At 40.3% G+C, this 27972-nt stretch overlaps 1 protein-coding gene across 1 annotated transcript in view; it reads left to right on the top strand.

Annotated features, from left to right (window-relative positions):
* The window catches only part of LOC125451309 (membrane protein FAM174A-like), a 29838-nt gene extending 10610 nt beyond the window's left edge, over window positions 1–19228 (top strand). Inside the window, exons 2-3 of the mRNA XM_048528293.2 lie at window positions 1854–1988; window positions 18536–19228. Coding sequence (XP_048384250.2) covers window positions 1854–1988; window positions 18536–18539 — 139 coding nt within the window. The 3' untranslated portion in view covers window positions 18540–19228. The remainder of the gene's footprint in view (window positions 1–1853; window positions 1989–18535) is intronic.
* The last annotated feature ends 8744 nt before the right edge of the window (window positions 19229–27972 follow it).

Here is a 27972-nt window from a genome sequence, read left to right as displayed (position 1 = left end):
TTCTGTAATGAGGCAAATTTAATAAATAATGGCAACCTATAACAAGTGAACTGCCAAAGGGATCCGTGGTGGGGCCACACTTATTTACCATGCATCAGTGATTTGCATGAGCAAAGTGAACATATTTTAGCAAAGTTTGCTGATGACACAAAAATGGATGGGAAAGCAAGTTGTCACAATCTGCACAGGGTAAGGGACAAACTAAGCAAATGGCTAAAAACATGGCTGAACGTAATGTGAGAAAATTAGAATTAGATTTTATTGTCACAAATACCTAAGTATGGAAGTACGCGAGTGCCATGAAAAATGTACAAAGTTGCCATTCTCTGGCACCATCCTGGGTACAGAGCTAAGCAGACATCCCGATCTTAAAGTTTAAAGTCTTCATTAAGGTTTTTGGAATGCTCTGCCACTGATGTAGGCACCCAAGCCTGGAATCAAGTTTGGCCTGCAAGCCTTATAATGGAGAGAAGTTTATTCATGAAGTAGCTGGATGGTATTTAACATCAGGAATTGCCGTGACAAACTCCTGCAGCATCTCCTGGTGTAAGAAGTTTGCCTCTGGCTGTTTGTATTCCAGCCAGCCCAGAGTTTTCCATTGCCTTATGCAAAACTGGGGCTCTTTGTCACAGTTTGTCAGATGTTGCCTTGACGTTAGTGTTTGGACAAAGCTGCAATTAAATGTGGCACTCAGTGATCCTGGTGGAACCCAAGCTGAGCATCTGAATATAGGTATTTGCTGAGTAAGTGCTTTTTGATGGCACTATTAAAAATGCTATTCAGTTGATGGTCCACTAATTATAAGGTTAGATTCGTCCATCTTGTAGACATGACTTAACTGGAATTTTTTTGTTTTGTTACATGGATGCCGCCATTGTAACTATACTGGACTAGTTTAGTTGCAACACAGTTACGAGTCAGAATGTTGTTGGGGGTCCATAACCTTTCCTTCTATTCAATGTGCTTAGCTGGCTCTTGATATCATGTGAAGTGAATTCTATTATCTGGAGAATGGCATAATGATGGTGAGGACATCTTGAGGAAACAGATCCACTTTATAGTTCTGTTTAAAAATAGTTGCAAATGTTCAGCCTGGTCTTTTCCACTTGTTTGCTAACCTCTGTTGTAACTCAAAATGGAGATATTCATGAAACCTCCTCATCCAGTTAGTCGTTTTATTGCTCACAATCATTCATCACAATTTGACAGATTTTCAGAGCTTTGATCAGATCCATTGGTTTAAATATGCTGCTGGCATGCAATCCTGTGTTGTATCTTCACCAAAGTGTCAGCTACTTTGACAGGTATATTCGTCCTGTGCTGGCTTATTTTACTGCAGACTCATTGAGACAGGGTTTATAGCTTGATGATAATAGAGTGGGAGGTATTCTGTGAAATTATGGAATTTGGTATGCTAGGTGTGCTACTGCTTTTTGATCCAAAGTTGCTCACAGTTGCCAAGTTTTAAGATCTTAATCTGTTCTGAATATCGTTTTACTGAATATAAGTAATATTGCTATTGAACAGTTCTGGCAACTGTTCCAAGCTCTCTGTGTTGGTCACGGTGACCGAGACAGTAATGGGCAGATACTCCTGTGAGTTAAATTGGTAACAATGAGATCATTTCCACCTCTCTTCTTTCCCCCACCGCCCCCAACCAAATGTTCTGCACTTGTTCTGAATGTTCTGAACTTGCAAATATTCTGCGGAGTTGAACAGTCACATTTCCAACTATTACGAATGAATACCTTGTGTTATGTCATCCATCAAAAATGAGCAGAGTTGCTAAAATTAACTGCTGGTATCTTATTATCTGCATGAGATGATTATAATAACTCATAATTCTGATCTAGGGTAAGAAGGATTCACAGAAAGAACCGGAAGTATGGTATACTGAATACAAACCTCGAAAATATGGAAATGCGCCCTTTAGATCAGGAAGATGATGATGAGGATGACGCGTTATTTGATGTACATCAGTCAAGAAGGTGAGTAACTGAAAATGTATTCTGTTAAACAAAATCCAATCTGTGAAGCTTGGAAATTAGTTAATCTTATAAAAGCAAAATATTACATATTCTGGAAACCTGAAATAAAAGATGAAAATAAAATGTAGAAAATGCTGGAGAAATACAGTCGGTCTGGCACCCTTCAGTGGAGAGAGAAAGTTAACTTTTCCAGGCCTATATTACTCTTGTTCAGAATTCTTTTTATTATAGGTATGCCTCGGTAAAATTTTAAACATCATAAAGATGCTAATTAATGGGAAAAGAAATAGACTTAGGTGTATATAAAATTGCACATCAAGAAATGAAAAGCAGCTTTGACACAAATGAATTAATCAAACATCAGTGTTTTAATATATTCAGTTGAAAACTCCATTTTGGCACTTTAGCATTATGGAATTGCTTGCGAAGTAGGTTAGTGAAATTGTGGTAATTTACTAATAATAGGAAACACTGACTGTTCAAGTAGGCTTGTTCACTTCACTTGATTGAATAACTGAGTGCTCCAATTGAATGATTAGAAATTGAAAATTGCAGTCTCTTTCCTATGAACATTCCATTCATGCAAGGAAAGTAGATCACAAGAAAAGGGAATTGGCCACGAGATGGCTTTTTGGAGCAGCTTGTTGTGGAGCCCACTAGGGAAAAGGTAATTCTCAATTTAGTGATATGCAATGAGACAGACTTGATAAAGGATCTTAAAGTGAAGGAACCCTTAGTGACCATAATATGATAGAATTTACTCAGCAATTTAAGGGGGAGAACCTGAAATCAGATGTAATGGTATCATAGTTGAATAAAAGCAACTACAGAGGCATGAGGGAAAAGCTGCCCAGAATTCTCTGGGAGAGGAGCCTAGAAAGAAGCTGGAACAGATATGCCAGGTGTTTCTGGGAGTAATTCAGGAGACACAGCAAAAGTTCATTCCTAGGAAAAAGAACATTGTAAAGGAAAGACAAGGCAATCATGGCAGAGATAGCGTAAAAGCAAAAGAGAAAGCATATGATGTGGCCAAGGGCAGTGGAAAGCCAGGGGATTGGGAAGCCTTCAGCGACCAACAGAGGACGACTGAAAAAAGAAATAAGGAGGGAGAAGATTATATATGAGGCTAAGCTAGCCAGTAATATAAAAGAAGATTGTGAGAGTCTCTTTAGGAATATAAAGGGCAAAAGAGAGGCAAAAGTGGACATTAGGCCACTGGAAAATGATGCTGGAGAAGTAATAATGGGGAACAAAGAAATGGCAGAGGAACTGAACAAGTACTTTGCGTCAGTCTTCATGGTGGAAGACACGACTAACGTCCTAAAAATTCAAGAGCGTCAGAGTGGGGTTAGGGCAGTGGTGAGTATGCTGGCCATTACCAGAGAGAAGGTACTAGAAAAACTAAAATTTCTGAACGTAGATAAATCACCTGGACCCAGCTGGATTACACCCCGGAGTTCTGAAGGAGATAACTGAACAGATAGTGGAGGCATTAGTGGTGATCTTTCAGAAATTGCTGGAGTCAGAGGAGCCCAGAGGACTGGAAAATCGCTAATGTAACACACACAACACACACCTCCAGCTTAAGAAAGGAGTAAGGCAAAAGACGGACAATCACAGGCTCATTAGCCTGATTGCAGTTGTTGGTAAGATTTTGGAGTCCATTGTAAAGGGTGCGATTTCTGGATGCTTGGAAGTGCATGGTTAAATAGAGCAAAGTCAGCATGGCTTCATCAAGGGGGTGTCATGTGTGACAAATCTGCTAGAATTATTTGAGGAAGTAATGAGTAGGTTAGACCAAGGAGAACCAATGAATGTAATCTACCTGGACTTCCAGAAGGCCTTTGACAAGATGCCACACAGGAGATTGCTGAGTAAGAAGGGCCCACGACATTAGAGGCAAAATCCTAGCATGGACAGAAGATTTCTTTCTGCCAGATAGCCGGAGAGTAGGGTTAAAAGGGTCCTTTTTGGGACAACAGCCAGTGTTGGGACCACTTTCTACATTAAGGATCTAGAGGAAGGAACTGAGGCACTCTGGCTAAGTTTGCAGATGATTCAAAGACAGGTGAGGGACAGTTGGTATTGAGGAGGTGGGGAGCCTGCAGAAGAATTTTGACAGGTTGAGACAGTGGGCAATGAAATGGCAGATGGAATAAAATGTGGGAAAGTGTAAGGTCATGCATTTTGGTAGGAAGAATAGAGGTATGGACCATTTTCTAAATGTGGAGAAAATTCAGAAATCTGAAGTGCAAAGGGACTTGGGAGGCCTAGTCCCGGATTCTCTTAAAGTTAACTTGCAGGTTGAGTCTGTAGTCAGGAAGGTAAACAAGTGTTGGAATTTATTTCGAGATGTCTAGAATATAAAAGCAGGGATGGATTTCTGGGCCTTTACAAGGGTCTGGTCAGACCACATTTAGAGTAGTGTGAGCAATTTTGAGCCCCTCATCTTAGGAAGGATATACTGGCCCTGGAGTGGATCCAGATGCGTTCACGAGAATGATCCCAGGAATGAAAGGCTTAACACAAACCCACATCCCAGGCCCCAAGATGACTTTCCACATCAAGCAGATGTTCACCTGCGCATCTGCCAATGTGGTATACTGCATCCACTGTACCTGTTGTGGCTACCTCTACATTGCTGAAACCAAGCGGAGACTTGGGGACCGCTTTGCAGAACACCTACGCTTGGTTCGTAATAAACAACTGCACTCTCAGTCGCGTACCATTTCAACTCCCCCTCGCATTCCTTAGACGACATGTCCATCCCGGGCCTCCTGCAGTGCCACAATGATGCCACCTGAAGGTTGCAGGAACAGCAACCCATATTCCGCTTGGGAACCCTGCAGCCCAATGGTATCAATGTGGATTTCACCAGCTTCAAAATCTCCCGCCCACTGCATCCCAAAACCAGCCCAGCTTGACCCCGCCTCCCTAACCTGTTCTTCCTCTCACCTCTCCCCTCCTCCCACCTCAAGTCACACCTCCATTTCCTACCCACTAGCCTAATCCCACTCTCTTGACCTGTCCATCCTCCCCAAACTGACCTATCCCCTCCCTACCTATGCTCTCCTCTCCACCTATCTTCTCCTCTATCCATCTTCGAACTGCCTCCCCCTCTCTCCCTATTTATTTCAGAACCCTCTCCCCCATCCCCCTTTTCTGACGAAGAGTCTAGGCCGGAAATGTCAGCTTTTGTGGTCCTAAGATGCTGCTTGGCCTGCTGTGTTCATCCAGCTCCACCCTTTGTTTTCTAGGAATGTTTGAGGACTCTAGGTCTATACTCAGTGGTGTTTAGAAAGATGAAGGGGTACCTAATAGAAACTTACAGAATACTCAAGGCCTGAATAGAGTGGCCGATGGAAAGATGTTTCTGTTGACAGTGAAGACCAGGACCCAAGGGCACTGCCTTAGAGTAAAGGGAAGACCCTTTTTAGAACAGAGATCAGGAGAAACCGCTTCAGCCAGAGAGTAGTGAGTCTTTGCAATTCATAGCTACAGAAGGCTGTAGAGGCCATGTCATTGAGTATATCTAAGACAGAGATAGATAGGTTTTTGACTGTTAAAGGGATCAAAGGTTACAGGGAGAAGGCAGGAGAATGGGGTTGAGAAACCTATCAGCCATGATTGAATGGCGGAGCAAACTCAGTAGGCCGAAAGGCCTAATTTCTGCTCCTACGTCTAATGGTCTTATCCCTAAAACCACCTATTTCTACCTCTAATGTCGCCCCACTTCTGCCTCCTTTAAACCCTCATTCGTTGCCTGTAACTCAAGTATTTCAGTACACTCTTAGCTAACCTTCCATGTTTAACCTCTATAAACTTCGGGGCATCCAAGGCTTTGTTGCTAGTTTCATAAGATGCATCATGTCCAGATCTCAATCACCCTGAACTGCTACTACATTTGCTTATGACCAAGCAATGGCTTGGTTGTGAAAGCCTCATCCTTGTTTTCCGTGTTTCACCCTCCCTGACATCGTTAATCTCTTCCAACACTAACACTGTCTAGATATTTACCCTTCTAATTCTGGAGGCTTATTTAGATTATCCTGATTTTAATAGCTGCTTTACTGGTAGGTGTGCGTTTGGTTTCCTCGGATGATAATCTGGGAATATCATCCTTGGTACGTCACCACCAGCAGCAGTGGCCAGGTGCATTGCAGAAATTCACCAAAGATCCTTACACTGCACCTTCCAGACCCATGATTCCTTCCATCTAGAAGGACAAGGTCAGTAGATACATGGGAACCCCACTACCTGCAAGATCCCTCCAAGCCACTCACCATCTGACTTGAAAATATGTCACCAATCCTTCACTGTTGCTGGGTCAAAATTCTGGATTCACTCTAAGGGCATTGTGGGTCAACCTACAGTGTGCAGATTGCAGCAATTCAAGAGGCAGCTCACTATCATCTTCAAGGGCAACTAGCAATGGGCAATGAATGCCCATGTCACATAAGTGAATTTAAAAGAAAAGCACTTTTCCCCTGCATTCCTCCTGCTTCAAAATAACCCACTTTGTCATCTGACCTAATTTGTGTGGCTCCATTTCATACTTTGATCTATAATGCTCCAGTGGGATGCCTTGGGATGTTCATTGTGTATCATGAATGGTGTTGTCTACATAATTAAGTGTGGCAAATTGATTTTATTTTTTGAAGTTAAAGTTGATCCCCATAGAATCATAAAAATATAAGTACAGAGGAATGTCCTGTAAATGATTTAAAATTAATGGTTTTATAAATTTATAATTGTTGGGACAACAGTTCTTCCTTACTGAAATGGAAGAAAGAAATTATAGGATGTAGGCAAAGCATTTGATGCAGGAGGCTTTCTGATATTAATAAATAATTTTGCTGTTACTGTCTTTGAACTTTGCTTTTCATGCTTCTTTGCTGTTTGGTAAGAGACAGAATTTAGATTTTAGGATGTTATTCACTTACAAATAACAGATCTCTGTTTGCTTTGAGGAAAGTATAAAATCTCCCATAAATAGAGATCAAAATAACTAAGGCGAATGAGGAGCTGAATAAAATTGGAATTAGTAATAAATGTCATGGGGCAGGAAGTGTAGGTTGAGAGGAGGAAGGTTTTGGGGGGAGGGAGATGGGGATGTGGTTGAGGTGGGAGAGACAATGGTGCAGTGAATGATGTCATATCCAGAGGTCCAGAAAAATGATCAGGGGTCTTGGGTTCACATTCTGCTATGGCATATTGTGAAAGTTGAATTTAGTAAAATCTAGAATCAAAAGCTAGTCTAATGGTAATCATGGTAATGATGATCTCACTGTTTTGTAAATCCACTTGATTTGTTAATATTCTTTTGTGGCGTATTGCAGGAATCAGTACTTGAGCTCCAGTTATTTGAAGTTTATATCAGTAGTTTAGAAACAAAGGCAACATGTAATATTTCCAAATTTGTGAATTATATGTCAAAAAATGGTGAGAGGCTTCAGGAGGATTTGGACAGACTTAGTGAGTGGTCAAGAACACAAACAGATGGAATATAGTCAAAAATATTGATAAGTTATCCAGTTTGTTAGGGGAAACAGGGAAAACAAGTTGTAGAACTGGATGAATACAGCAGGCCAAGCAGTAGCAGAGGAGCAGGAAGGCTGACGTTTCGGGCCTAGACCCTACTTCAGAAATGGGGGAGGGGAAGGGTGTTCTGAAATAAATAGTGGGGGGGGCGGCGCGGATAGAAGATGGATAAAGGAGAAGATGGGTGGAGAGGAGACAGACCGGTCAAAGAGGCAGAGATGGAGCCAGTAAAGGGAGTGTAGGTGGGAGGTAGGGAGGAGATAGGTCAGTCCGTGGAGTACGGACAGGTCAAGGGGGCGGGATGAGGTTAGTAGGTAGGAGATGGGGCTAGAGGTGGGAGGAGGGGATAGGTGGGAGGAAGGACAGTTTAGGGAGGCGGGGACGAGCTGGGCTAGTTCTGGGATGTTGTAGGGAGAGGGAAGATTTTGAAGCTTGTGAAAACCCGAAACGTCAGCTTTCCTGCACCTCTGATGCTGCTTGACCTGCTATGTTCATCCAGCTTCACAGAAGTTTCACTAGATCTGTTCTTGTATGGCCACACTGTCCTACACAAAGATATTGGACAAACTGAGAAACTGAGCCTATATTCTCTAGAGTTTCTACATACCTACAAACTACTTAAAGGAATAAACCAGGTAGATGTAGATAAGATATCAGGTAAGATGTGTCTTGAGGAGTCAAGAATCATGGGCCACAACTTAAAAATAAGTGGTTGTCACTTATTGATTGAAAATTGGGACTGAGTTGAGAATTCTTTTTACTGAAGGGTTTGTGAAACTTTGCATTTCTCCACTGCAGAAGGCTGCGGAAGCTCAGTCTTTTGAATATGTTTAATATACCTGATTACCAGTGTCTGAAAGTTTAGAGGATAGGGTATATAAAAGGTATTGAAGTGTTCCTTCTGCTATGACCATAAATGGCAAAGAAGGCTCAATAAGCTGAATGGTCCGCTTTGTTCCTAAATACAACGAGATAACTTTGTTTATTAATTATAGCATTATCTCAACCATAAAACTCATGATAGGGCTTCATAACCTCTCTCAGAGAATGAGTCCATTAAATCCATTTTGTATCCACAGATTATCGTCATTATTTTTGTGCTTAAAAGGCAAATTAACCGACCTTTGTAATTAAGTAATTGAAATAATGCAGTGCAGTAAAAGTTTAGTGATTTTTAAAAAAACTATTAGTTCTGTATATTGAAGTGCTTTTGGATGAACAGGATTGAACTTTAATCATCCAGTGCAACTCAGCTGAGAAAATCTGATTTATAGATATTTTCAATCAATTTATTCTGACCTATTATGACATATCTCTGGAGCAGGTTGGTCATGAACTTAGGCCCTTAGCCCCAGTGTTAGGGCCAGTGCTGTCTCCAGCTGTGATTTGTGTGCAATAGAAATTCAGAGCTTTCACATCAGCCTGCTCCCAATCCTTTTAATCTGATGGTATTGCAATATTGGTGTATTCCTTGCTCCCTCATGCTTATCTAAGTGTCCCTTAAATACATCAATATGTCTTGTTTGAATTATTCTGCATGATAACGTGTTCTACGTTTTGATACTCTTGTAGGTAATTAAATTTCTCTTATATTAGTTGGTTTTATTGGTAACTAGTTTAGATCATGACCTGTATTTTTGAAATCCACCAAACCCGTTTTTAAAAAAAACACTGCTATTTGCAACAGGAAAATCTCCAACTCTTATCTATTCACTGCAACATGAGCTTCTGGGATTGCAGAGATGACGGGGGGTAGAAAAAGTCACGTGTTGCCCACGCCTTTTTGATTATACCATTTGTCATTTGACCTTCAGTCCTTGGCATTTATGTCATTTATCCTTCAATACCATCCTCACACCCTTTCCCCCACCCCCGGACGAGATGGGGGCTTCTCTCTACTATCTAGCACTATTTACCTAGAGGAATTCAGCTAAATTTGTTATTTAGTCGCGCATATAATTTCCAACATATCAATATAACGTGATGGCAATTACTTAAGTCTGATTATGGCAGGATCAGACTTCCCTGTCAACACTTTACTAAATTTCAAACGTTAATGTGTTTGGTACTAGGCACTCACCTAGGTTTTTCAAGGACACTTCTTATGAAGACTGTCTCTGTGCCTCGAGTTGACTGCCTACGGGAATCTAATTAAATTCCCCAATATTTAGTATGCTAAAGAAATTAGTATTATTGTCTGTATATCTATTCTATGTGTAAAAAATGTGTGTTCACAGATATGCACTTATAATTAAATAAAGAGTCTTGATTAATGACATCATCTACATTCAGACCATCCCAATTTGGCCCTGACCGCGACAAGTGCTACATGCAGAACATTCAGATCCTCCAAAAATGTTTTTCTCTGCGGATCCTCAAGCACATGCTCTCAGCAATGTGTCGGCATCTTTTAGCCCTTCAATCAAGCCTACTCCAGCTCAGAACCTCCCTCTCCCAGACCTGCAAAGGACTTTTTCTGCTTTTCATTCTTCGCAGGATCCACAACCTTAGCATACGATTTTATGCCACCCTATTGGAGTTAGCACCTCAAACCTGATATCTGTTTCAAGCCCACCGACTCCCACAGCTGCCTGGACAGCACCTCTTCTCACCTAACTTGCTGCATGAAGGCAATCCCCTACTCCCAATTCCTTCGCCTCCGCCACATCTGCTCCCAAGATGAGGCGTTCCATTCCCAGATATCCTCTTATTTCAAAGACCGCAACTTCATTTCCGACCCGCGCCCCCCCCACTTCAGTGGTTGAAAATGCTCTCGACTGCATCTCTTGCGTTTTCTGCACATCTACCCTCACATCCCCTCCCTGCAACAGAAACAAAGACAGAATCCCCCTTGTCCTCACGTACCCCACTAACCTCCGGATTCAACGTATCATTCTCTGGCACTTCTGCTGCCTGCAATCTGACCCCACAACCAGGGAGATATTCCCCTCCCCACCCTTATCTGTCTTCCGTAGGGACCGCCCTCTCCACATCTCACTTGTCCATCCACACTCCCCACTAGCCGTGCCAGCCCTACACCTTTCCCTGCAACCACAGGAAGTGCTACTCCTGCCCCTACCTCCCCCCACCCCCGCAACGCCCCAACCTTCCAAAGACCCTCAGAAAAACCTTCCACATCAGACAGATGTTCAACTGCACATCAGCTAATGTGGTCCAAAAACAAACTTGCTGGAGAAGCTCAGCAGGTCTGGTAGCATCCGTGAAGGAAAAAACCCCTAATTCTTTGGGTCTGGTGACCCTTCCTCAACCTTCCTCACTGGACGCGAAACGCTAACTCTGTATTCTCCATCGCATAGCTGCCAGACCTCCTGAGCTTCTCCAGCAACTTTGTTTCTGTTCCTGACTTACAGCATCTGTAATTCTTGCAGTTTTTAGCTCATGTGGTCTACTACATCCGCTGCTTCTGATGCGGCAGCTTCTGCATTGGTGAGACTAAGCGGAGGTTCTGGGACAGCTTTGTGGAGCATCTGTGTTCTGTAACAAATGACAACATTTCCCAGTCGCAAGCCACTTCAACTCCCCCTCCCACTCCCTGGGTGACATGTGCATCCTGGGCCGCCTCCAGTGTCACCACGACACCACCTGGAAACTGGAGGAGCAGCACCTCATGATCTGCCTTGGGAGCCTACAATTCAATGGCCTCAATGTAGACTTTACTAGTTTTAAAATTTTCCCCACCCCAACCTCGTCCCATGACCAACTTTCCCCCTTATCCCCGCCTATCTTGACCTGTCTGTCTTCTCTCCCATCTCACTGACCAATTCCCACCTGTCCCTATCTGCATTCATCTATCACCATCCCACCTACCTTCCCCAGCCCCACCCCACCTGTCTCTATTTACTTCAGAACTTTCTTCCCTCTTCTCCCATTTCTGAAGAAAGAAGGGTCCCGACCCAAAACATCAGCTTTCCTCTGCTGCCTGGACTGCTGTGTTCCTCCAGCTCCTCACTGTGTTATCTCTGAGTCCAGCATCGGCAGTTCTTACTTTCTTTGATTAATGCTAGTGTAGCTTCTCCCTTTCCTAAGTTTTAAATTAGCTTGCTACATCCAAACTTCTCTTATCAGAAATGTTTGATGATTTCAATGAGACACTTGCTTATGGTATTGCCATATGCACAAAGGCCACAATTCTGAGTATGGAAACTGCTGCATTCAACTAACTATTCTCTTCAGCCATCTTATGTTAGCTAAAACAACAGTTGGCCATTTTATGTTACCTTCAGCCTGTGCAGCTCCAACATATACAATGAATATTTTGGGGAAAATAAAGTTCCCTGCTACTTACCTAAATGGCACCTAACTTGTATTATCAGGATGTACTATTTTATTTAATTAAAAGCATTTCAAATTAAAGCATTTGTTGCTATAAAGATGACAGATTCCACAAAAAAACTTGCAAATTGAGTAGAGATAATAGGAATTGCAGATGCTGGAGAATTTGAGATAACAAAGTGTAGAGCTGGATGAACACAGTGGGCCAAGCAGTATCTCAGGAGCAGAAAAGCTGAAGTTTCAGGAACCTTCTTCAGAAATGGGGGAGGTGGAGAGGGTTCTGAAATAAATGGGGAGAGAGGGGGAAATGGATCAAAGATGGATAGAGGAGAAAATAGGTGGAGAGGAGACTGACAAGTTAAAGAAGCAGTGATGGAGCCAGGAGAGGTGAGTGTATGTAGAGAGTTGGGGAGGGGATAGGTCAGTCTGGGGACAAGGGACTGGTCAAGGGGGTGGGATGAGATTAGTGGGTAGGAAATGGGGGTGCAGCTTGAGGTGGGAGGAGGGGATAGGTGAGAGGAAGAACAGGTTAGGGAAGCAGAGACGAGCTGGGCTGGTTTTGGGATGCATTAGGGGGAGGGGAGATTTTGAAGCTTGTCAAATCTGCATTGATACCATTGGGCTGCAGGGTTCCCAAGCGGGCTATGAGTTGCTGTTCCTGCAACCTTCGGGTGGCATCGTTGTGGCACTGCAGGAGGCCCAGGATGGACATGTCATCTAAGGAATGGGAGGGGGAAATACAAATGGTTTGTGACTGGGAGGAGCAATTGTTTATTGCAAACCAAGCGTAGGTGTTCTCCCAAGTGGTCCCCAAGCCTCCAGTTGATTTCCCTGATGTAGAGGAGGCCACAACAATACAGCGGATGCAGTATACCACATCAGCAGATGTAGAGGTGAACATCTGCTTGATGTGGAAAGTCTTCTTGGACCCTGGGATGGAGGTGAGGGAGATGATGTGGGGAAGGTGTTGCACTTCCTGCGGTTGCAGGGGCAAGTGCTGGGTGTGGTGAGGTTGGAGGGGAGTGTGGAGCAGACCTGGGAGTCACGGAAATGGCGGTTCCTCTGGAAAGTAGACGGGTGGGGAGGAAAAAATGTCTTTGGTCGTGGGGTCGGATTGCAGATGGCCGAAGCGTCTGCCCCATTTCTGATGAAGGGACTAGGCCCGAAACATCAGCTTTTCTGCTCCTAAGATGGTGCTTGGCCTGCTGTGTTCATTCATCTCTACACTTTGTTATCTTGCAAATTGAGTACTTCGTTTGCACAGTGGTGGTTATAATATTCTAACTGTAATGAATTAGCATAAAGATATGTATTTTACATTTTCTACAACTTCTTTCAAAAGAATGAGAGAGCTCACTCCTAGCATCAATCAACACAGTGGCACGTGACGAGCCTTAATAACATTCATGTTTATTACATTAGTTGAATTTTCCCTAGTCAGTGGAAGTGTTAGTTGAAAAATTCAATGCTTTTCTTACATTTTTATTTAGAAACCAAACATCACTTGAAACAGATCAACATTTTTGAAGTGCAATGTTAGTTTAGCTGAAGTATAGTGTTTTTTAAAAAAATGCATAAAGTCTTAGTTTAAACCATTAACCTTTGTGCTCCCACAAGCCTCTCCCTTTATTTCATATTACCCAATCGATGTGCCCTTTCCCTATCTTCATTATGAACGGAACATTAAAACATCCATGCTATTTACATCAACTGTTCCTTGTGGTTTTCTGAATTTCTGGTCAATGCAGGGGAGGAGAAAATGGAAAACATACATGATGTAGTCAGTTTCTGAATTTGTTAAATGCAATTTTGAGACATCATGGGCATCAGGTGCCCAAGTGGAACATGAAGCTGTTCCTTGAGCTTATGTTGTGATTCCTTGGAGCATGGAATATTCAGGCTCAGGACAGAAGAGTTAGCGTAAGAGCAAGGTGGGTTATAGGAACTGAGAGATCAGCATCATGTCTAGTCATTCCTATGGACCTAGCTTAGATGTTCCGTAAAGCATTTACTTAGATAACCAAGTGTGAAGCTGGATGAACACAGCAGGCCAAACAGCATCTCAGGAGCACAAAAGCTGACGTTTTGGGCCTAGACCCTTCATCAGAGAGGGGATGGGGAGAGGGTTCTGGAATAAATAGGGAGAGAGGGGGAGGCGGACCAAAGATGGAGAGAAAAGAAGATAGGTGGAGAGGAGAGTATAGGTGGGGAGTTAGGGAGGGGATAGGTCAGTCCAGGGAAGACGGACAGGTCAAAGAGGCGGGATGAGGTTAGTAGGTAGGAAATGGAGGTGCGGCTTGAGTTGGGAGGAAGGGATAGGTGAGAGAAAGAACAGGCTAGGGAGGCGGGGACAAGCTGGGCTGATTTTGGGATGCAGTGGGGGAACAAGGTACAGCAACTCCTATTCCGCTTGGGAACCCTGCAGCCCAATGGTATCAATGTGGACTTCACAAGCTTCAAAATCTCCCCTTCCCCCACTGCGTCCCAAAACCAGCCCAACATTGTCCCCGCCTCCCTAACCAGTTCTTCCTCTCACCTATCCCTTCCTCCCACCTCAAGCCGCACCTCCATTTCCTACCTACTAACCGCACCCTGCCTCCTTGACCTGTCCGTCTTCCCTGGACTGACCTATCCCCTCCCTACCTCCCCACCTATACTCTCCTCTCCACCTATTTTCTTTTCTCTCCATCTTCGGTCCACCTCCTCCTCTCTCCCTATTTATTCCAGAACCCTCTCCCCATCCCCCTCTCTGATGAAGGGTCTAGGCCCGAAACGTCAGCTTTTGTGCTCCTGAGATGCTGCTTGGCCTGCTGTGTTCATCCAGCTTCACACTTGGTTTTCTTGGATTCTCCAGCATCTGCAGTTCCCATTATCTCTGATCACAAGCATTTACCTAGTTTTCTTTTAGTTGCAACCGTTTAAAGGAGACTGCATTGTAGGCAGTGAATGCAGTGGACTAGGATGAAATTAAAACACTGCTTCATCTGGAAAGTGTGTTTATGTCCAAGGACAGTGAGGAGGGAGCAGGCAAATCAAGTGCCATGAGGAGTGAGAAAGCATTAGAATGTTGAAGGACTGGACGAGGGTGTCATGGTGGAAATGCAGAAGCCTGATAATGGGAGAGAAGGAGGTGTTTCGTCGTGGCAGCCTGCTGAAGGTGCAGGAAATGTTGGAGGATGATCATTTCAGCGTGGAGACTATTGCAGTGAAAAGTAAGAGAAAGGAGAATCCTGTCATTCTGGAATGAGGTGAAGGGGTCACGACAGAAGTGCAAGAAATAGGTCAGGGCAAGGTTGAAGCTCTGTCAACCACTAGGGTAGAGTCCTTGGACGTGATGCAGTTGAAAAGAGGTAGCCCGATGGGAGGTAGTGTCATTAGAACAGATAAGGTGGAGAAACTCAGAATGGAATGGAATCCTTGCAGGAAGCAGGATGAGGGTTGAGGTAACTCATCCCTTCCACCCCCCTCCTCCCATCACCACCTTGTTTAATTTGTGCCTTGTTTATGTTGCATTTAGAAGAGAGGAACAATTCTCTCCCTTTCACATGTTAATTTACATCCATTTTCATTATTTCCCATTATTAACTACCCCTTTTGTCCTTTGTACTGGGGCTCTACCTCTGTCAAAAGTATACAAAAACTTATTTTTCAACCATGTTTTAGCTCTGATGAAGAGTCGCCCCCAAATTCAAAAAGTTAAGACAAAGTAGGAACTGCACATGCTGGAGAATCTGAGATAACAAGGTGTAGAGCTGGATGAACACAGTAGGCCAAGCAGCGTCAGAGGAGCAGGAAAGCTGACGTTTTGGGCCGAGACCCTTCAGAAAAAAACGAAGAGGGGTTCTAGGCCCGAAATGTCAGCTTTCCTGTTCCTCTGACGCTGCTTGGCCTTCAAAAAGTTAACTCTGTTTCTCTCTCCATAGATGCTGCCAGATCTGCTAAGTCTCTCCAGCATTCTTTGTCTTTCCTTCTTTCAAATCTACTTCGTCTTGATAGGCTTTTGTCAGCTGAACCAGATAAACAAGCGCCAATGCAGAACAGCCCGAGCAGGTTTCACAAGAAAGCAAGCAGTTATCGTGAATCATGTGATTTCAAGGAAGCCTTCGAAGTATAAACCCTCTAAAGCAAGATGAAGTAAAACAATTTCCATAACAATCACTGATATTGAGGCCTGTTTAATCACCTACTCTTGAAACTTGCTTGTGTTCTTCTAGGCCACTGGGTTATAGGTCCACTGTATTTCAAACCTCAATAATTGCACTCAGAATTCTAGCCTCCTCAGCATCCCAAATTTTAATTGTTGCACTGTTGGTGGCTGTGTTGACAGCTGCCTCGATTCTAGGTTCTGTAATTTTCTACTGAAACCTCTCCACCTCTGCATCCATTTCCTGTTCCAAAATGCCCCTCGCTAATGCTTTCTGAAATCTACCTCTTTGGCAAAGGTTTAGACCATTTATGCCGGCGTAGTCTTGTACAAAGTTATTTAACACTTTATAATGCTTTTGTAAAAGATAAGAGTTATTTTGTTGCATTTTAAGGCATTGTATCAATGCAAGCTGTTATTTTAGTATGCCTCTGAATTAGCACTGATTTGAAGCCAGGACCAAGCTAGGCACTTTATTTTTGTGGAGATGTTCTTAAGTGCACATCCACTGTGTCAATAATATCACTAAACAGCATAGCAAGGAAAGAATGACCAAAATCAAATGCACCTCAGCTGCTAAGAAGAAATGATTTTTTAAGCATATGTTTTGAAAAATATAAAATGTCAGTTTGATGAATATTTCAATCAGACCTCTAGATCCAATTGGGGATATCAGGATCAATATAAATAAAGTAGGAGGGAGAAACTCCAATGCCAGAACAGGTTGGAAGGCTCAGAGACAACTGATCCACAGACTGGACAACTCCGAATAGTAATTCTGCCTATTGGCCCGACAGTGACCACTGCTCCCATCGAATTGGCCAGTAACTGTCTGGTGTAGGACTTTCTGTGAAGATAAGTGAGGAATTCCCCCCTCCAAAACAATGCTGCTGCCAGCATCCGATTTCTGCATGACAGCTATTGACATTTAAGTCATGAGGCAGGGATCGTGGTGATCATAAAATCCAAATAATTGTTTCTGTATCACCAAGCTTAGAACGTCAAACAAAGAAAAAGACCCCATTTAATTGATATTTTTCTGAGCGTTCTCATCCAATCATGCTCTCCTGTTTGCTGTATGTGCCCTTTAATATTATTCTGTTTCATGTAACTATCAAATTAATTCTAAAAAATTTGATTCAGCAATAATTTGAGACATGTTAGGATCTGCTATTTTTAAATTTGCACGTCTTGCCTATGAATGGATTGTAGCCCATTGTGGTTTCTTAAAACCCTTCCTATTATTTATCTTCTTGAAAACATCCTACAACCCCAGTGAACAGAAATCCTAAGTAAGCATCACATTGTAATTGTAGAGCCTTATCCCTGATATAAGTATAAATAAACTTATACTATTTTTCTGCATTGCCTATATATTCTTACTATAATAAACTGCCCAAATTTGTATAGTGTTCAGTATGTGTCCCAAACAAGGTTCTATAAAAGTATGACATTATTCCCTTGTGTTTTGTGTTTTATGTAATATGACTCTGGATGTAATACTAAGGCATCCATTTCTTGTGACTTTGTTTACATGGGTTTTAAACTTCCTAAATGATCTGTGGCTTTGTGACGCCAAGATCCCTTTTTATGCCTGCTGTATCTTTTTTCACAATTTTCAAAATGTTAAGTAAATATTGATAGTGTTACTAAGCATCAGCATCTACTGCCTGCCTATGTCCATGTTGGCAAATAGAAATATTTGATGATCTAGTGTTACCTATCATGTTTGTGTTTATGGATATGGATTGATTTTCATCATAATAACCAATTCTGTTACTTGTAATGTCATGTACAAAATAATTTGCTGCAGAATGGATTTTGAGTTCAAGGGCAGCCTTAGTTTTGAAATGTCTATTTAACACCCTGTCTATCACTCTCACATTTAATAAATTATCCAATTGCTGAGCTTCAGTTTTAAGAAGAATAACTTGCAATAATTTGACTCAGTCCTGTTGTTTCTAGACCTATGATCACTGTCTTTACAAGGCCAGAGTAAACATAGTCTCCTGGCTGAACTTAACACTGCCTAATTGGAATCCTTTACATTAACTGTACTTAGTGAACAAGAATTCACTAACAGCTGAAATTAAAAGTATGACAAAAGTCTTAGTGGAAAACATGTCCAGCATTATGTTCCATGGTAGATTCAGTTTTCCAAATGGCTTTATTATTTTGATAATATGTCAGTTACTGTGATATATTGGAGTATATCAGAGGGAAAAGGTACATAATTTTAGGAAGATAAGTTATGGAAATCATAGAATTCTTTTAAACTTGTGTTGATAATAACAAATGTAATACTGAAATTTTTCAGCTGACAGGTTCTCAGGTCATTTTGTGGCTATCTTGAATTTATTTTTTTGATTTCTGCATCTGTTGGGGTAAAGGTTAACCAGAGAATAGAGCTCTTTGCCACTTTTAGTACCTACTGTAAGATTTAAGTAATACTTCACTGGCAAACAGACTCTACCTGTTCAAAGGCATTTCATTATTAAGATAATGAAACACTCTCTTCACATTTTCACTTCAAAGGCTGTAAACAAAAATTGTTTTGTTTTAATCACAGGTGAATGCAGTCAGTCTTGAGGGTGTTCTGCAAGAAAACCAAAGTTATAAAACAATATCAAGAAGCTACAACATCTTACTACACCAGAATGAGTTCTAAGTCTATGTATTGTGCGCAATTGTGTGGAGTTATTGTAAAGTAATTTTGTAGCTGTACTGCCTTGAAAAATGCACTATTTTAATAAGATAAAGCTTTTTTGTTCCTGATAATAGATGTAAATGAAAATTAAGAATGTATTTTTGTAATTTCTTGCTAAAACTGATAATTATATCGTCTTTTCTTAAGCCTAAAAAGCCGGATGAATTCTTCACATTTCTTTTATATATGTGAACACTAGTCTGAGTTTAGATGGAAATAATCTTGGAGTTAGAATTTCTGCTTGAAAAAGAAAATCAGATCTGTATTTTCTGAGTTCGACTCCTGCCTCTTTTCAAAACTAGAATCAGACTCAAAGAATGATCATACTCTAGCCATGGGAACTGTTGGGGGAAAAGAAATCGGTGACTAGAAGTAATAGCAGGGTGATGTAAATTATTACTGTGGCTTGTAGCCCTATTAGAAGGTATTGGTATTTTACAGAAATGTGTTTAAAATGATTTTTCTATAGTGTTAATATTGTAGATACTGTGTGTATTATATTAAGATTAACTATAAGCATACATTTTATACAAAATAAACACTGTTTACAAACTATCTGAAGAGAATTCCTGTAATTTGTTTTATACATTTCTTTCCATTTTTTTCAAAGCAGAATAGGAATTTGAGAAATTTGAAAGAATGATTGCTTAATGTTGATCAATGCTTTGCAATTAAATTTATATAATAATTTACACACTTTTTGACAAATGATGATCTTTACAATCTAAGTCCATTTCAGAACATGTTTCAAAGTTGTATCTTGAGTTCTTTGCCCGAAGGCAAGCCTGACCCACTGCGTAACAATCTCCACCACAGGCAAAGAAAAGATGTAGGTCCCTTAGCTGGAACAGGGATCAATCAACACCCACCCACTGCAAGCACTGATTTTACCCACATTGACCATCCAGCCAAGAAGTGAAATGCTTTGGTAATAACATTTTGTACAGAGTTATGGATAGTGTTGGCAGAAACTCTGTTATCCCCATCACCTGGCTGACCAGAAATGCTTTCCATTCTTGCTGCCTGCCATTGGTTGGAAGGATTTTGGAAGTTGATGCTCAAACCGTTTGGCCACATCATGACTGTACCTTCCTCAGCCATCAAATTCCCAGAGTGAGACTTGAACCATGACTTGCAAACTCAGAGGCAGGAATGCTACTCACTGCTCCACAAGCCTCCTAATATCAGCTGCTATTTTTTTTGAGTGCTGACAAATATGACTTTTGTAAGTTAAAGCCACACCTATTACTTGTACCCTCTACATTCCATGGTTGTCTGAGTCCAGGTTACTAATGAGAATGTATTTGAGTCTTTGATTTTATTTTTCAAAAAATCTTTCTTCACTTACTCTAGAACAGTTTTCTAGCTTCAAGACCAGTTCCAATGCTACCACTGTAAGGTCACATGAAATCTGCGTCATCTAAGTGCCAGGAGCTCAGAAACTGTGATTATTTAAAATAAAAGCAACCAAAACCACTTAGTATAAGTTCAGAGAAATTCAATGATTTCAATGGTTTGGTACATTTTCCCAAATATTCTCATGCACCTGGTGCTGTGAGATCTTCACATCAATAGTTAAGATATAGCTGTAGAGCTTGTAGTAATTTGCTACTATCAGTTACCTGTTCAAACAGTAGATCTGTTCAAGAGCTTCCTCATCTAGATTCTTCCTTTGCTTCACTTCCACCATCAGCCTGTACATTAAGAATCCAGTTCAAAGCCACTCTTTTTATGGATCATTGGGTAGTGACAGCAACACATTGTGTAGCATTTAAATGATACCTCTATATGCCACCTAAACCTCCCAGAGCTCTCAAAGGTGTTGTTCCAGACAAGCACAACTCTTGAACTTGGGCTAGTATTGTTTAATAAAGTCACGATCACTTTTATAATGATATAGATCCACCAGATCTGGAGCAAATAGGTTTCCACTTCTATCTCTTTGACATTAACTGACTGTTCTTTACTTAAAGAAGAAATTCATTTTTTTTTAAATGGCACTTTTGTTCACCCAACTAATTAATTACCTGCATAAGTGATAATGGGAACTGCAGATGCTGGAGAATCCAAGATAATAAAATGTGAGGCTGGATGAACACAGCAGGCCCAGCAGCATCTCAGGAGCACAAAAGCTGACGTTTTGGCCTAGACCCTTCATCAGAGCCTCTGATGAAGGGTCTAGGCCCGAAACATCAGCTTTTGTGCTCCTGAGATGCTGCTGGGCCTGCTGTGCTCATCCAGCCTCACATTTAATTACCTGCATAATCTGTGTTTTATAGCTGTAACTGAGCTCATCCCTAATGTAATTTTACCTATCCATGCAGCTAATGTGTCAAATTTATTTTCTCTTTTTATATCCAAGAAAAGAACGTTATTACCATTACTTGTCTTTGGACTTCATTAGCTGCCGTGATATTTGCCAATTGCTGTTCCGTCAGAGCCTCATCAACCAGGTGTTTACTTGTCTTTTCAACAGTTAGCCCTCTGGACTTTTTCATTACTTGAAATAGTACGAATGGAAGCTTTTACAGGATCTGATGCTCATTAGAAGGATATATTAAAATACTATGCCATTGACTTGACACAGCATTTCTTATGCCCCTAAGAATGCTTGTATAATTACCTGAGAATTCAGAAACAAAATAAATTTTGTTTCAAAAGCAGAGCCTGCCATGATTTTTTTTTTAAAGTTCTGATTGATGCTAGTCATTCTTTCTGTTACAATGCTTCACCCACCAAAATTCTAATGCCCAGACTGGGAACATAAATTTGAAGCTAATACACTGTTGTAGAGAATCACCATAACTACTTTTCTTTTGCACTCCATTCCTCCATCAATAAAGCCCAGGATCCTGCATGCCTTATTAACTACTTTCTCAAGCAGCAGTGACAATTTCAAAGGTTTGTGTATGGATAGATTCAAGTCCTTCTGTCTTTCACCACCTTTCAAATTCAGCATTAGACTTCATTGTAAAAGTGGCTGTTGAGTAGTCTTGATTGATTTTATTTTTGTTTTTTCCAGGCCACAGTCGTTTTTAGATGAATAAGTTCTGATCCTATTGCTGTATCAGAGCGACTTGGGATGACTCCTTCCCAGAATCAGTTCCCAGTACATTCGAGTTGGTGGCCTAGAACATTGTGCACCTATGTGGTTTGATACAAATGTGCAAATGACCTCTGAAGCCAATGAAATCGTGTTTCCTTAACTGTTTCCCAACTCATTCATCACATCCAATTATCATCATCTCAGCCCCTGAATTCCTTTTTGCAATGAAATATTAGCAAGTAGTCACTGATTGTCTTAAAGCTTCTATCTACACTCTATTACTTTCTAGGTCAGAGGAGCAACAACGGAAACAAAATGCTAGAGAAACTCAAATCTGGGAGCATCCATGGGGAAAGAAGCAGTGTTAATGTTTCAAGTCCGAAGACGACTACAGAACTGTCGCAAAGAGGAGTCTTAGGACTCGATATTAACTGTTGAGTTTCTCCAGCATTTCTCGTTTTTCTTTCAGATTTTTAGCATCCACAGCATTTTGCTTTTACTAAAGGGTGCAGCAAATTCTGTTACCATTCTCAGGCTAGAATGTTGGAACTGAGTCACTCTGAACCCTGATAAATTGTTTACTGTTAAAAATGTATTTGGTCCATAGCATGGTTAAACTGTTGTGAAGCTCCTCAAGATTATAAGTTTCAAACACTTGGGTGACGTGAATTTGAATGCAACATTCTAATTCTATGTACTTGCATTTGGTACTCCACCTAGTGGTGGTCACAAACACAGCCTTTTATTTCAACTTGCTGTGATGCCAATATGTTCTGTTGCAACATTAGTGGTGTAATATGTAGTCTAGTCTTGTCCTGCTTAGAAGTCTTTACTGACTTTGATATCACAAGCTGAACTGAAATCCAAATGCAGTACTTGATAGCTATTGTATAGATTTCAGTTATTTAGCATGTCTTGTCCTTTCTAAATGATTAATTAATATCAGTGTTAGAGTTAGCTTTAAAGTTGACATTCCGATATAAAAAGCTCAGTAGGCAACAGATTCTATCCCATTTTTTAAAAAACAGCCTGTCTGTGCAAGGATGATTATTTAGCTTATTTTGTGTGGAAAACCTCTTCATTGTGTGATGAAGATTCTTAACCAGCCAGAATCCTAAATATTTGGTGCCTTTGACTAATTTCATTGAAACAAAATTTGTAGAGCTTTCTCTGTTCAAATTGGTTGCAATGTTTCCTTCAAAACAACAGTTACTGTGTTTCAAAAAGTACTTCATTGTTTGAAAAGCTGTGGGATCGCAAAGGGTGCTTTGAGTACAGGTCAGTGAATTTCTTCGTCCACGTCCATAGACCCCTCAAAGTTGCCACCCAGATTGATAGGGTCATTAAGGCTTATAGTGTGTTGGCTGGCATTGGGAGGGAAATTGAGTTTAAGAGCTGCAAGGTTATGCTGCAGTTCTATCAAACACTGATTAGATCACACTTGGAATATTGTGTTCAGTTCTGGTCCCTCATTTATAGGAAGCATGTGGAAGCTTAAGAGAGGGCGCAGAGGAGATTTACCAAGATGCTGCCTGGACTGGAGGGCAGGTCTTATGAGGTAAGGTTGAGGGAGCTAGGGCTTTTCTCACTGGAGCGAAGAAGGATGAGAGCTGACTTGATAGAGGTGTACAAGATGATGAGGCGTAGATAGTCGATAGCCAAAGACTTTTTCCCAGGGGAAAAATGACCATCATAAAGGGGCATAATTTTAAGGTGATTGGAGGAAGGTTTAGGGGAGATGTCAGAGGTAGGGTCTTTACACAGAGTGTGGTCGGAGCATGGAATGCACTGCCAGTGGTGATAGTAGAGTCAGATACATTAGGAACATTTAAGCAACTCTTGGATAGGCACATAGATGATAGTAAAATGAAAGGTATGCAGGTTAGTTTTGGTCTTTGAGTAGGATAATAGGTCAGCACAACATCATGGGCCAGAGGGCCAACACTGCTGTACTGTTCTATATTCTATGTTCTATATTCTTCCTCCCAAGAAGCCATTTTGGTTAATATTGTTTCTTAAATTTGTCAAGGAAGGATATACACCTCAGCCCCTAAAGCAAAAATATACACCAATGTGTGAACATTTTTTTCAGCTCTTAATCTGGGCTTCCAGCTGAACGTTATGGTAGAATTTGGGAATTTTTTTTGTGCTGGGCTCATTGTTAAAAATAGGTTGAGCTTTATTTTTTTTAGCCTCTTTCAAACCAGAGTGGTTATTTTCTCAACTAAAATATTTGTAGCACAATTACTGAACATATTTTTAACTTCTAAAGCAGTAAGATTGCAACTAGCTATTGAAAAATATTTAGAGTAGGTTAGCATTAGTTTAAATTCTGTATTACTGGATTGTTGGCCTTGGTAGGAATTTTTTCACCATTAAAAGCAGCATATTTAAATTTTGATCTGTCTACACAGTATGGTTTCTGTAAAACTTCTAATGCTGTATACAGCATTTGAAGAAATGTATTAAATTAAACACTTGGTTAATAAATCAAATATTTGAGACATTTGTCGTGTTTGTGAAAATTTTGCTTTTTTATAAATGCCGTATGTAATTGGATGAGTCTGTGGATGCTGTATCAACTGTTTAAAAAAAATTGAATCGTGAATAATTGTGTTGAAATCACTGCTGGTTTAGAAAGTGATGATCTATGGTAGACTATTAGAAAATTACTGACATTGAAATAATTAAATTTCAGTCATTATGAGTAACCATTCATCTGTTGTAAATGCCACCGTGTAGCAAAAAAGAGAAAGATCTTTTGTTGCTTTCAGTTGAATTGGGCACTGATTTGCCTTCCTTCACAATTCCAAGTCCTAAAATTTAAAGTTTTAATTTAGTTTAAAGACCAAAAATATCCAGACATACAGAAAGAATCAAAGCTGTGCACTAAGTATATTGTGTTGAAGTTTCACCTTTCAACTGATTAAAATTTCACTGGTTAGGGTACTGGTTTGTTGAAGTTTTATTCTAAAATTTCATAATCACCAAGGGAAAAATGCCGTGATTCAATACATAGCCAAGTGTCCAATGGTCTAAGTAACTAGGCCCAACATAAAATTGGCTAAACGGTTTCAGTAAGGAAGGCCTGAAGCAATGTAAAAAGGCCAAGTTTACCACAGGTTGAAAGTTCACAAGGCCCAGCCCTGACCTGTTCTACATATTGAACAGAGGTACTCAATCTAAATGGGAGAGCTATGACTCAAAACCCAGAACAATAGGGTAAGATATTGTGCATTCCCAGTTTTGGTCAGAATCCTTGGCAACTTGGATTAATCATACTTAGTAAAGGGGATCTGTGCACCTCAGATGACTTAGCCTAATCTCATTGGGTGCTGTGACCTCTGCCCTGTGATTCCATTCCAGAAAGGCTTAGAAAGGGATAAGATGTGATACCTGGTGACATTCCCTAAATGAAGACTTGGTCAACAAAGACTCCCCGTGAGACCCACCTTTTTGTACCAAGAAGATTCTGAGTCTACCCATTGAGTGAATTGAATCCAGTGGCCCAAACAAATTCACCAGAGCAGGTAGCATATGTATTTTTAAGGCATTAGCCTATTTTGGGAAAAAGCTAACAATTTCTGGTATAAGAGCTCTTTCTTTAACTTGCAATGGTCTTAATAAAATTAAGTTTGAACCACAAACCTTTGTTTCATAAAGTATTAGCACCCTGGTTTAATGAGAAATAAACTAGTTGAAGTGTCTGTATAGAATATTTCACAGGCAATGATATGATTGGGTAGGTCAATAATATGTAGAAATTATTACTATTAAAAGGTGGTCCTTAATACAGTTGAGAGTAATAACCTAGCATAACTTTATTCATTCAACTAAAACTGAGATTATTGGCAAAAATACTGACCTTTAGTAAGAGTACTGATCATCTACCAATGAATAAGTTGATGTAAAAAGGGCTAGGAATATGGCAAATTGCATATAATGTGGAAAATATAAAATTTACACTTTGATAAGAGAAACGTATGTGCAGAGTATTTCTTAAATGGTAAGAGACTGAGAAGTATAGATGCACGGAGTATCTGGGAGTCAATAAATTACGGAAGGCTAACATGCAGGTGAACAAGCTATTAGGAAGATTAATGGAATTGTTAGGTGTATTTGCAAGAGAATTTGAGTAGAGAAATAGTGAAAACTTGTTTCAATTGCAGAGGAGCTTGGTGAGATCACACCTGGAGTAGTGTGTGCAGTTTGGTCTCCTTATTTCAGGATAGATATTGTAATAGAAAGATTGCAATGAAGATTCACCAGATATGTTCCTGACCAGTTGTCCTGTAAAGAGAGATTGGGCAAACTGAGTCTGTATTCTCTAGAGTATCAAAGAATGAGAGGTGATCTCAATGAAATTTACCAAATACTTTAAAGGACAGATGCATAGATGTAAGTAAAGTATTTCCCCTGTGTGGGGAATGTTGAAGCAGAGCAATGTCTTTTTGAAAAGAGGGGGAGGCCACCTAGGTCCAAATTGAGGAGAAATTATTTTACTCAGAGGGTTGTGACCCTTTAGAATTCTCTATAACAGAAAAGTGTAAGCTCAATTTGTGTATATCTAAGGTAAAGATTTCTGATTTTCAGTGGCATACAGAGTTGTAGGGATTAAAAGATGTTGGGTAAAAGATGTTGAAGCATTCAATCAACCGTGATTGCATTGAATGTGGTGGGGGGAGCTGTAGGGGCTGGATTGATGGACTGAATGACCTATGTTCCTATATTCAAGCTCTCCTTTATCTTTTAACTTTGTCATGCAATAATGATGCATTTAAAGTTAATTAAAATGTTCAATACTATCTTGACAATTTTATAATATAAAAGTTCTAAGCTTAGTGAAACACATTTAATATTTGTATAATTCTAAGTGTTGCTGAGTAGTAATTACGCTGGTTATCATAATTGAAATGTAATTATAGTAATTGTACCTTAAAGCCAAAACTCCCATTGGTATAGATCAAAAATGTGACGACCAATTTTAGCATTTGAACTCTTATTAAAACAGGAAATACTGAAAATGTGTGTACACGGAGCATGGACTTATTATGATGTAGTAAATTAATATATTTGGTCATGTCAACTACAATTGGAGTTTTTTGATGATTCAAGGAAAATTCTACCTAGCTCATGAAAAACCAAACATTTGTGATAAAGACACACTCTCATCACATTCTTACAAATAATTTTCACTTTTTGAAATAAAAGAACAGCATGGCTTAAGGTCAACTTAATTGACCCAAGGTTGCTGTTGGGTTTCACGTTTCATTCCATGATTTCTGCACAAAGTATTAATCATGCCTGAACACGCTTCTTGAAAATTCTTAAAAGTCATGGGCAGGGTCCCTCCCTTGCAAAGATATATCAAGATGATGGAGTAAATTTTACACTGTTTTTTGGAATGATGCAATACTCAAAATGAATGGACTCTTAGCTTGAAAGTTAACAGTGGGAGTTGTAAAAATTGTAAGTAGGTGCAAAAGACTACCATCCGATCTTATTTGGATAGCAATTATTTTGAACAAAATTATTCTGTGAAGGCATTGGTGACAGATAGTGATTCTTAACATTCGGAGAACCAGATAGAGCCAAATTGTTCTGAAAACCAACAAGAGAGATAATTACTCCACCCAAAACAAAAATCCAGCCTAACAACCAGTCAACTCGGGCAGTGCAAGAGGGATTAATTTCATCCACTGTCCACGTTGACTCAATCTGAATATGATTTCCATCTTGTATTCTGATAATAATCCAGCTGCAAGTTTTATTTTCCAGAATTCATCTTTAGTCTTATCTGTATCCATGCGAATGAAGAAAAGAATATGTCTGTTGTAATGAGGTGCTGGTGTTGGACTGGGATGGACAAAGTCAGAACTCACACAACACTGGGTTATAGGAGGTCACTTCATTTGATGAAGGAGCAGTGCTCCAAAAGCTTGTGAGTTCAATAAACCTGTTGGATTATAACCCGGTGTCCTGTGAGTTCTGATTATGTCCATTGTGTTTACATTCCATGCTGCATGAACAAAGATTTATCTTCTGATTTGCCAAATTTGCCCAAAAGCCTGGTTCATGTTTACTGCAGAAAATCACAACACTCAAATGATTAAAACATCCTTTAAATACGTACTTTACTACAGAAAACCAAGAGGTGAGGAGAATGTTAAACGGTTATCCCCCATTGTTCTCTCTGTTAAAAAAAAACTTGAAGGTGATGTGTAATTTTTAAAAGAAAAATGCTTTTTCATAT

This window comes from Stegostoma tigrinum, chromosome 3 (genome assembly GCF_030684315.1).
Source record: "Stegostoma tigrinum isolate sSteTig4 chromosome 3, sSteTig4.hap1, whole genome shotgun sequence".
Classification (NCBI taxonomy): Eukaryota; Metazoa; Chordata; class Chondrichthyes; order Orectolobiformes; family Stegostomatidae; genus Stegostoma; species Stegostoma tigrinum.
The sequence above is the reverse complement of the archived record's forward strand: the minus strand, read 5'-3'. Positions and strand labels throughout refer to the sequence as shown.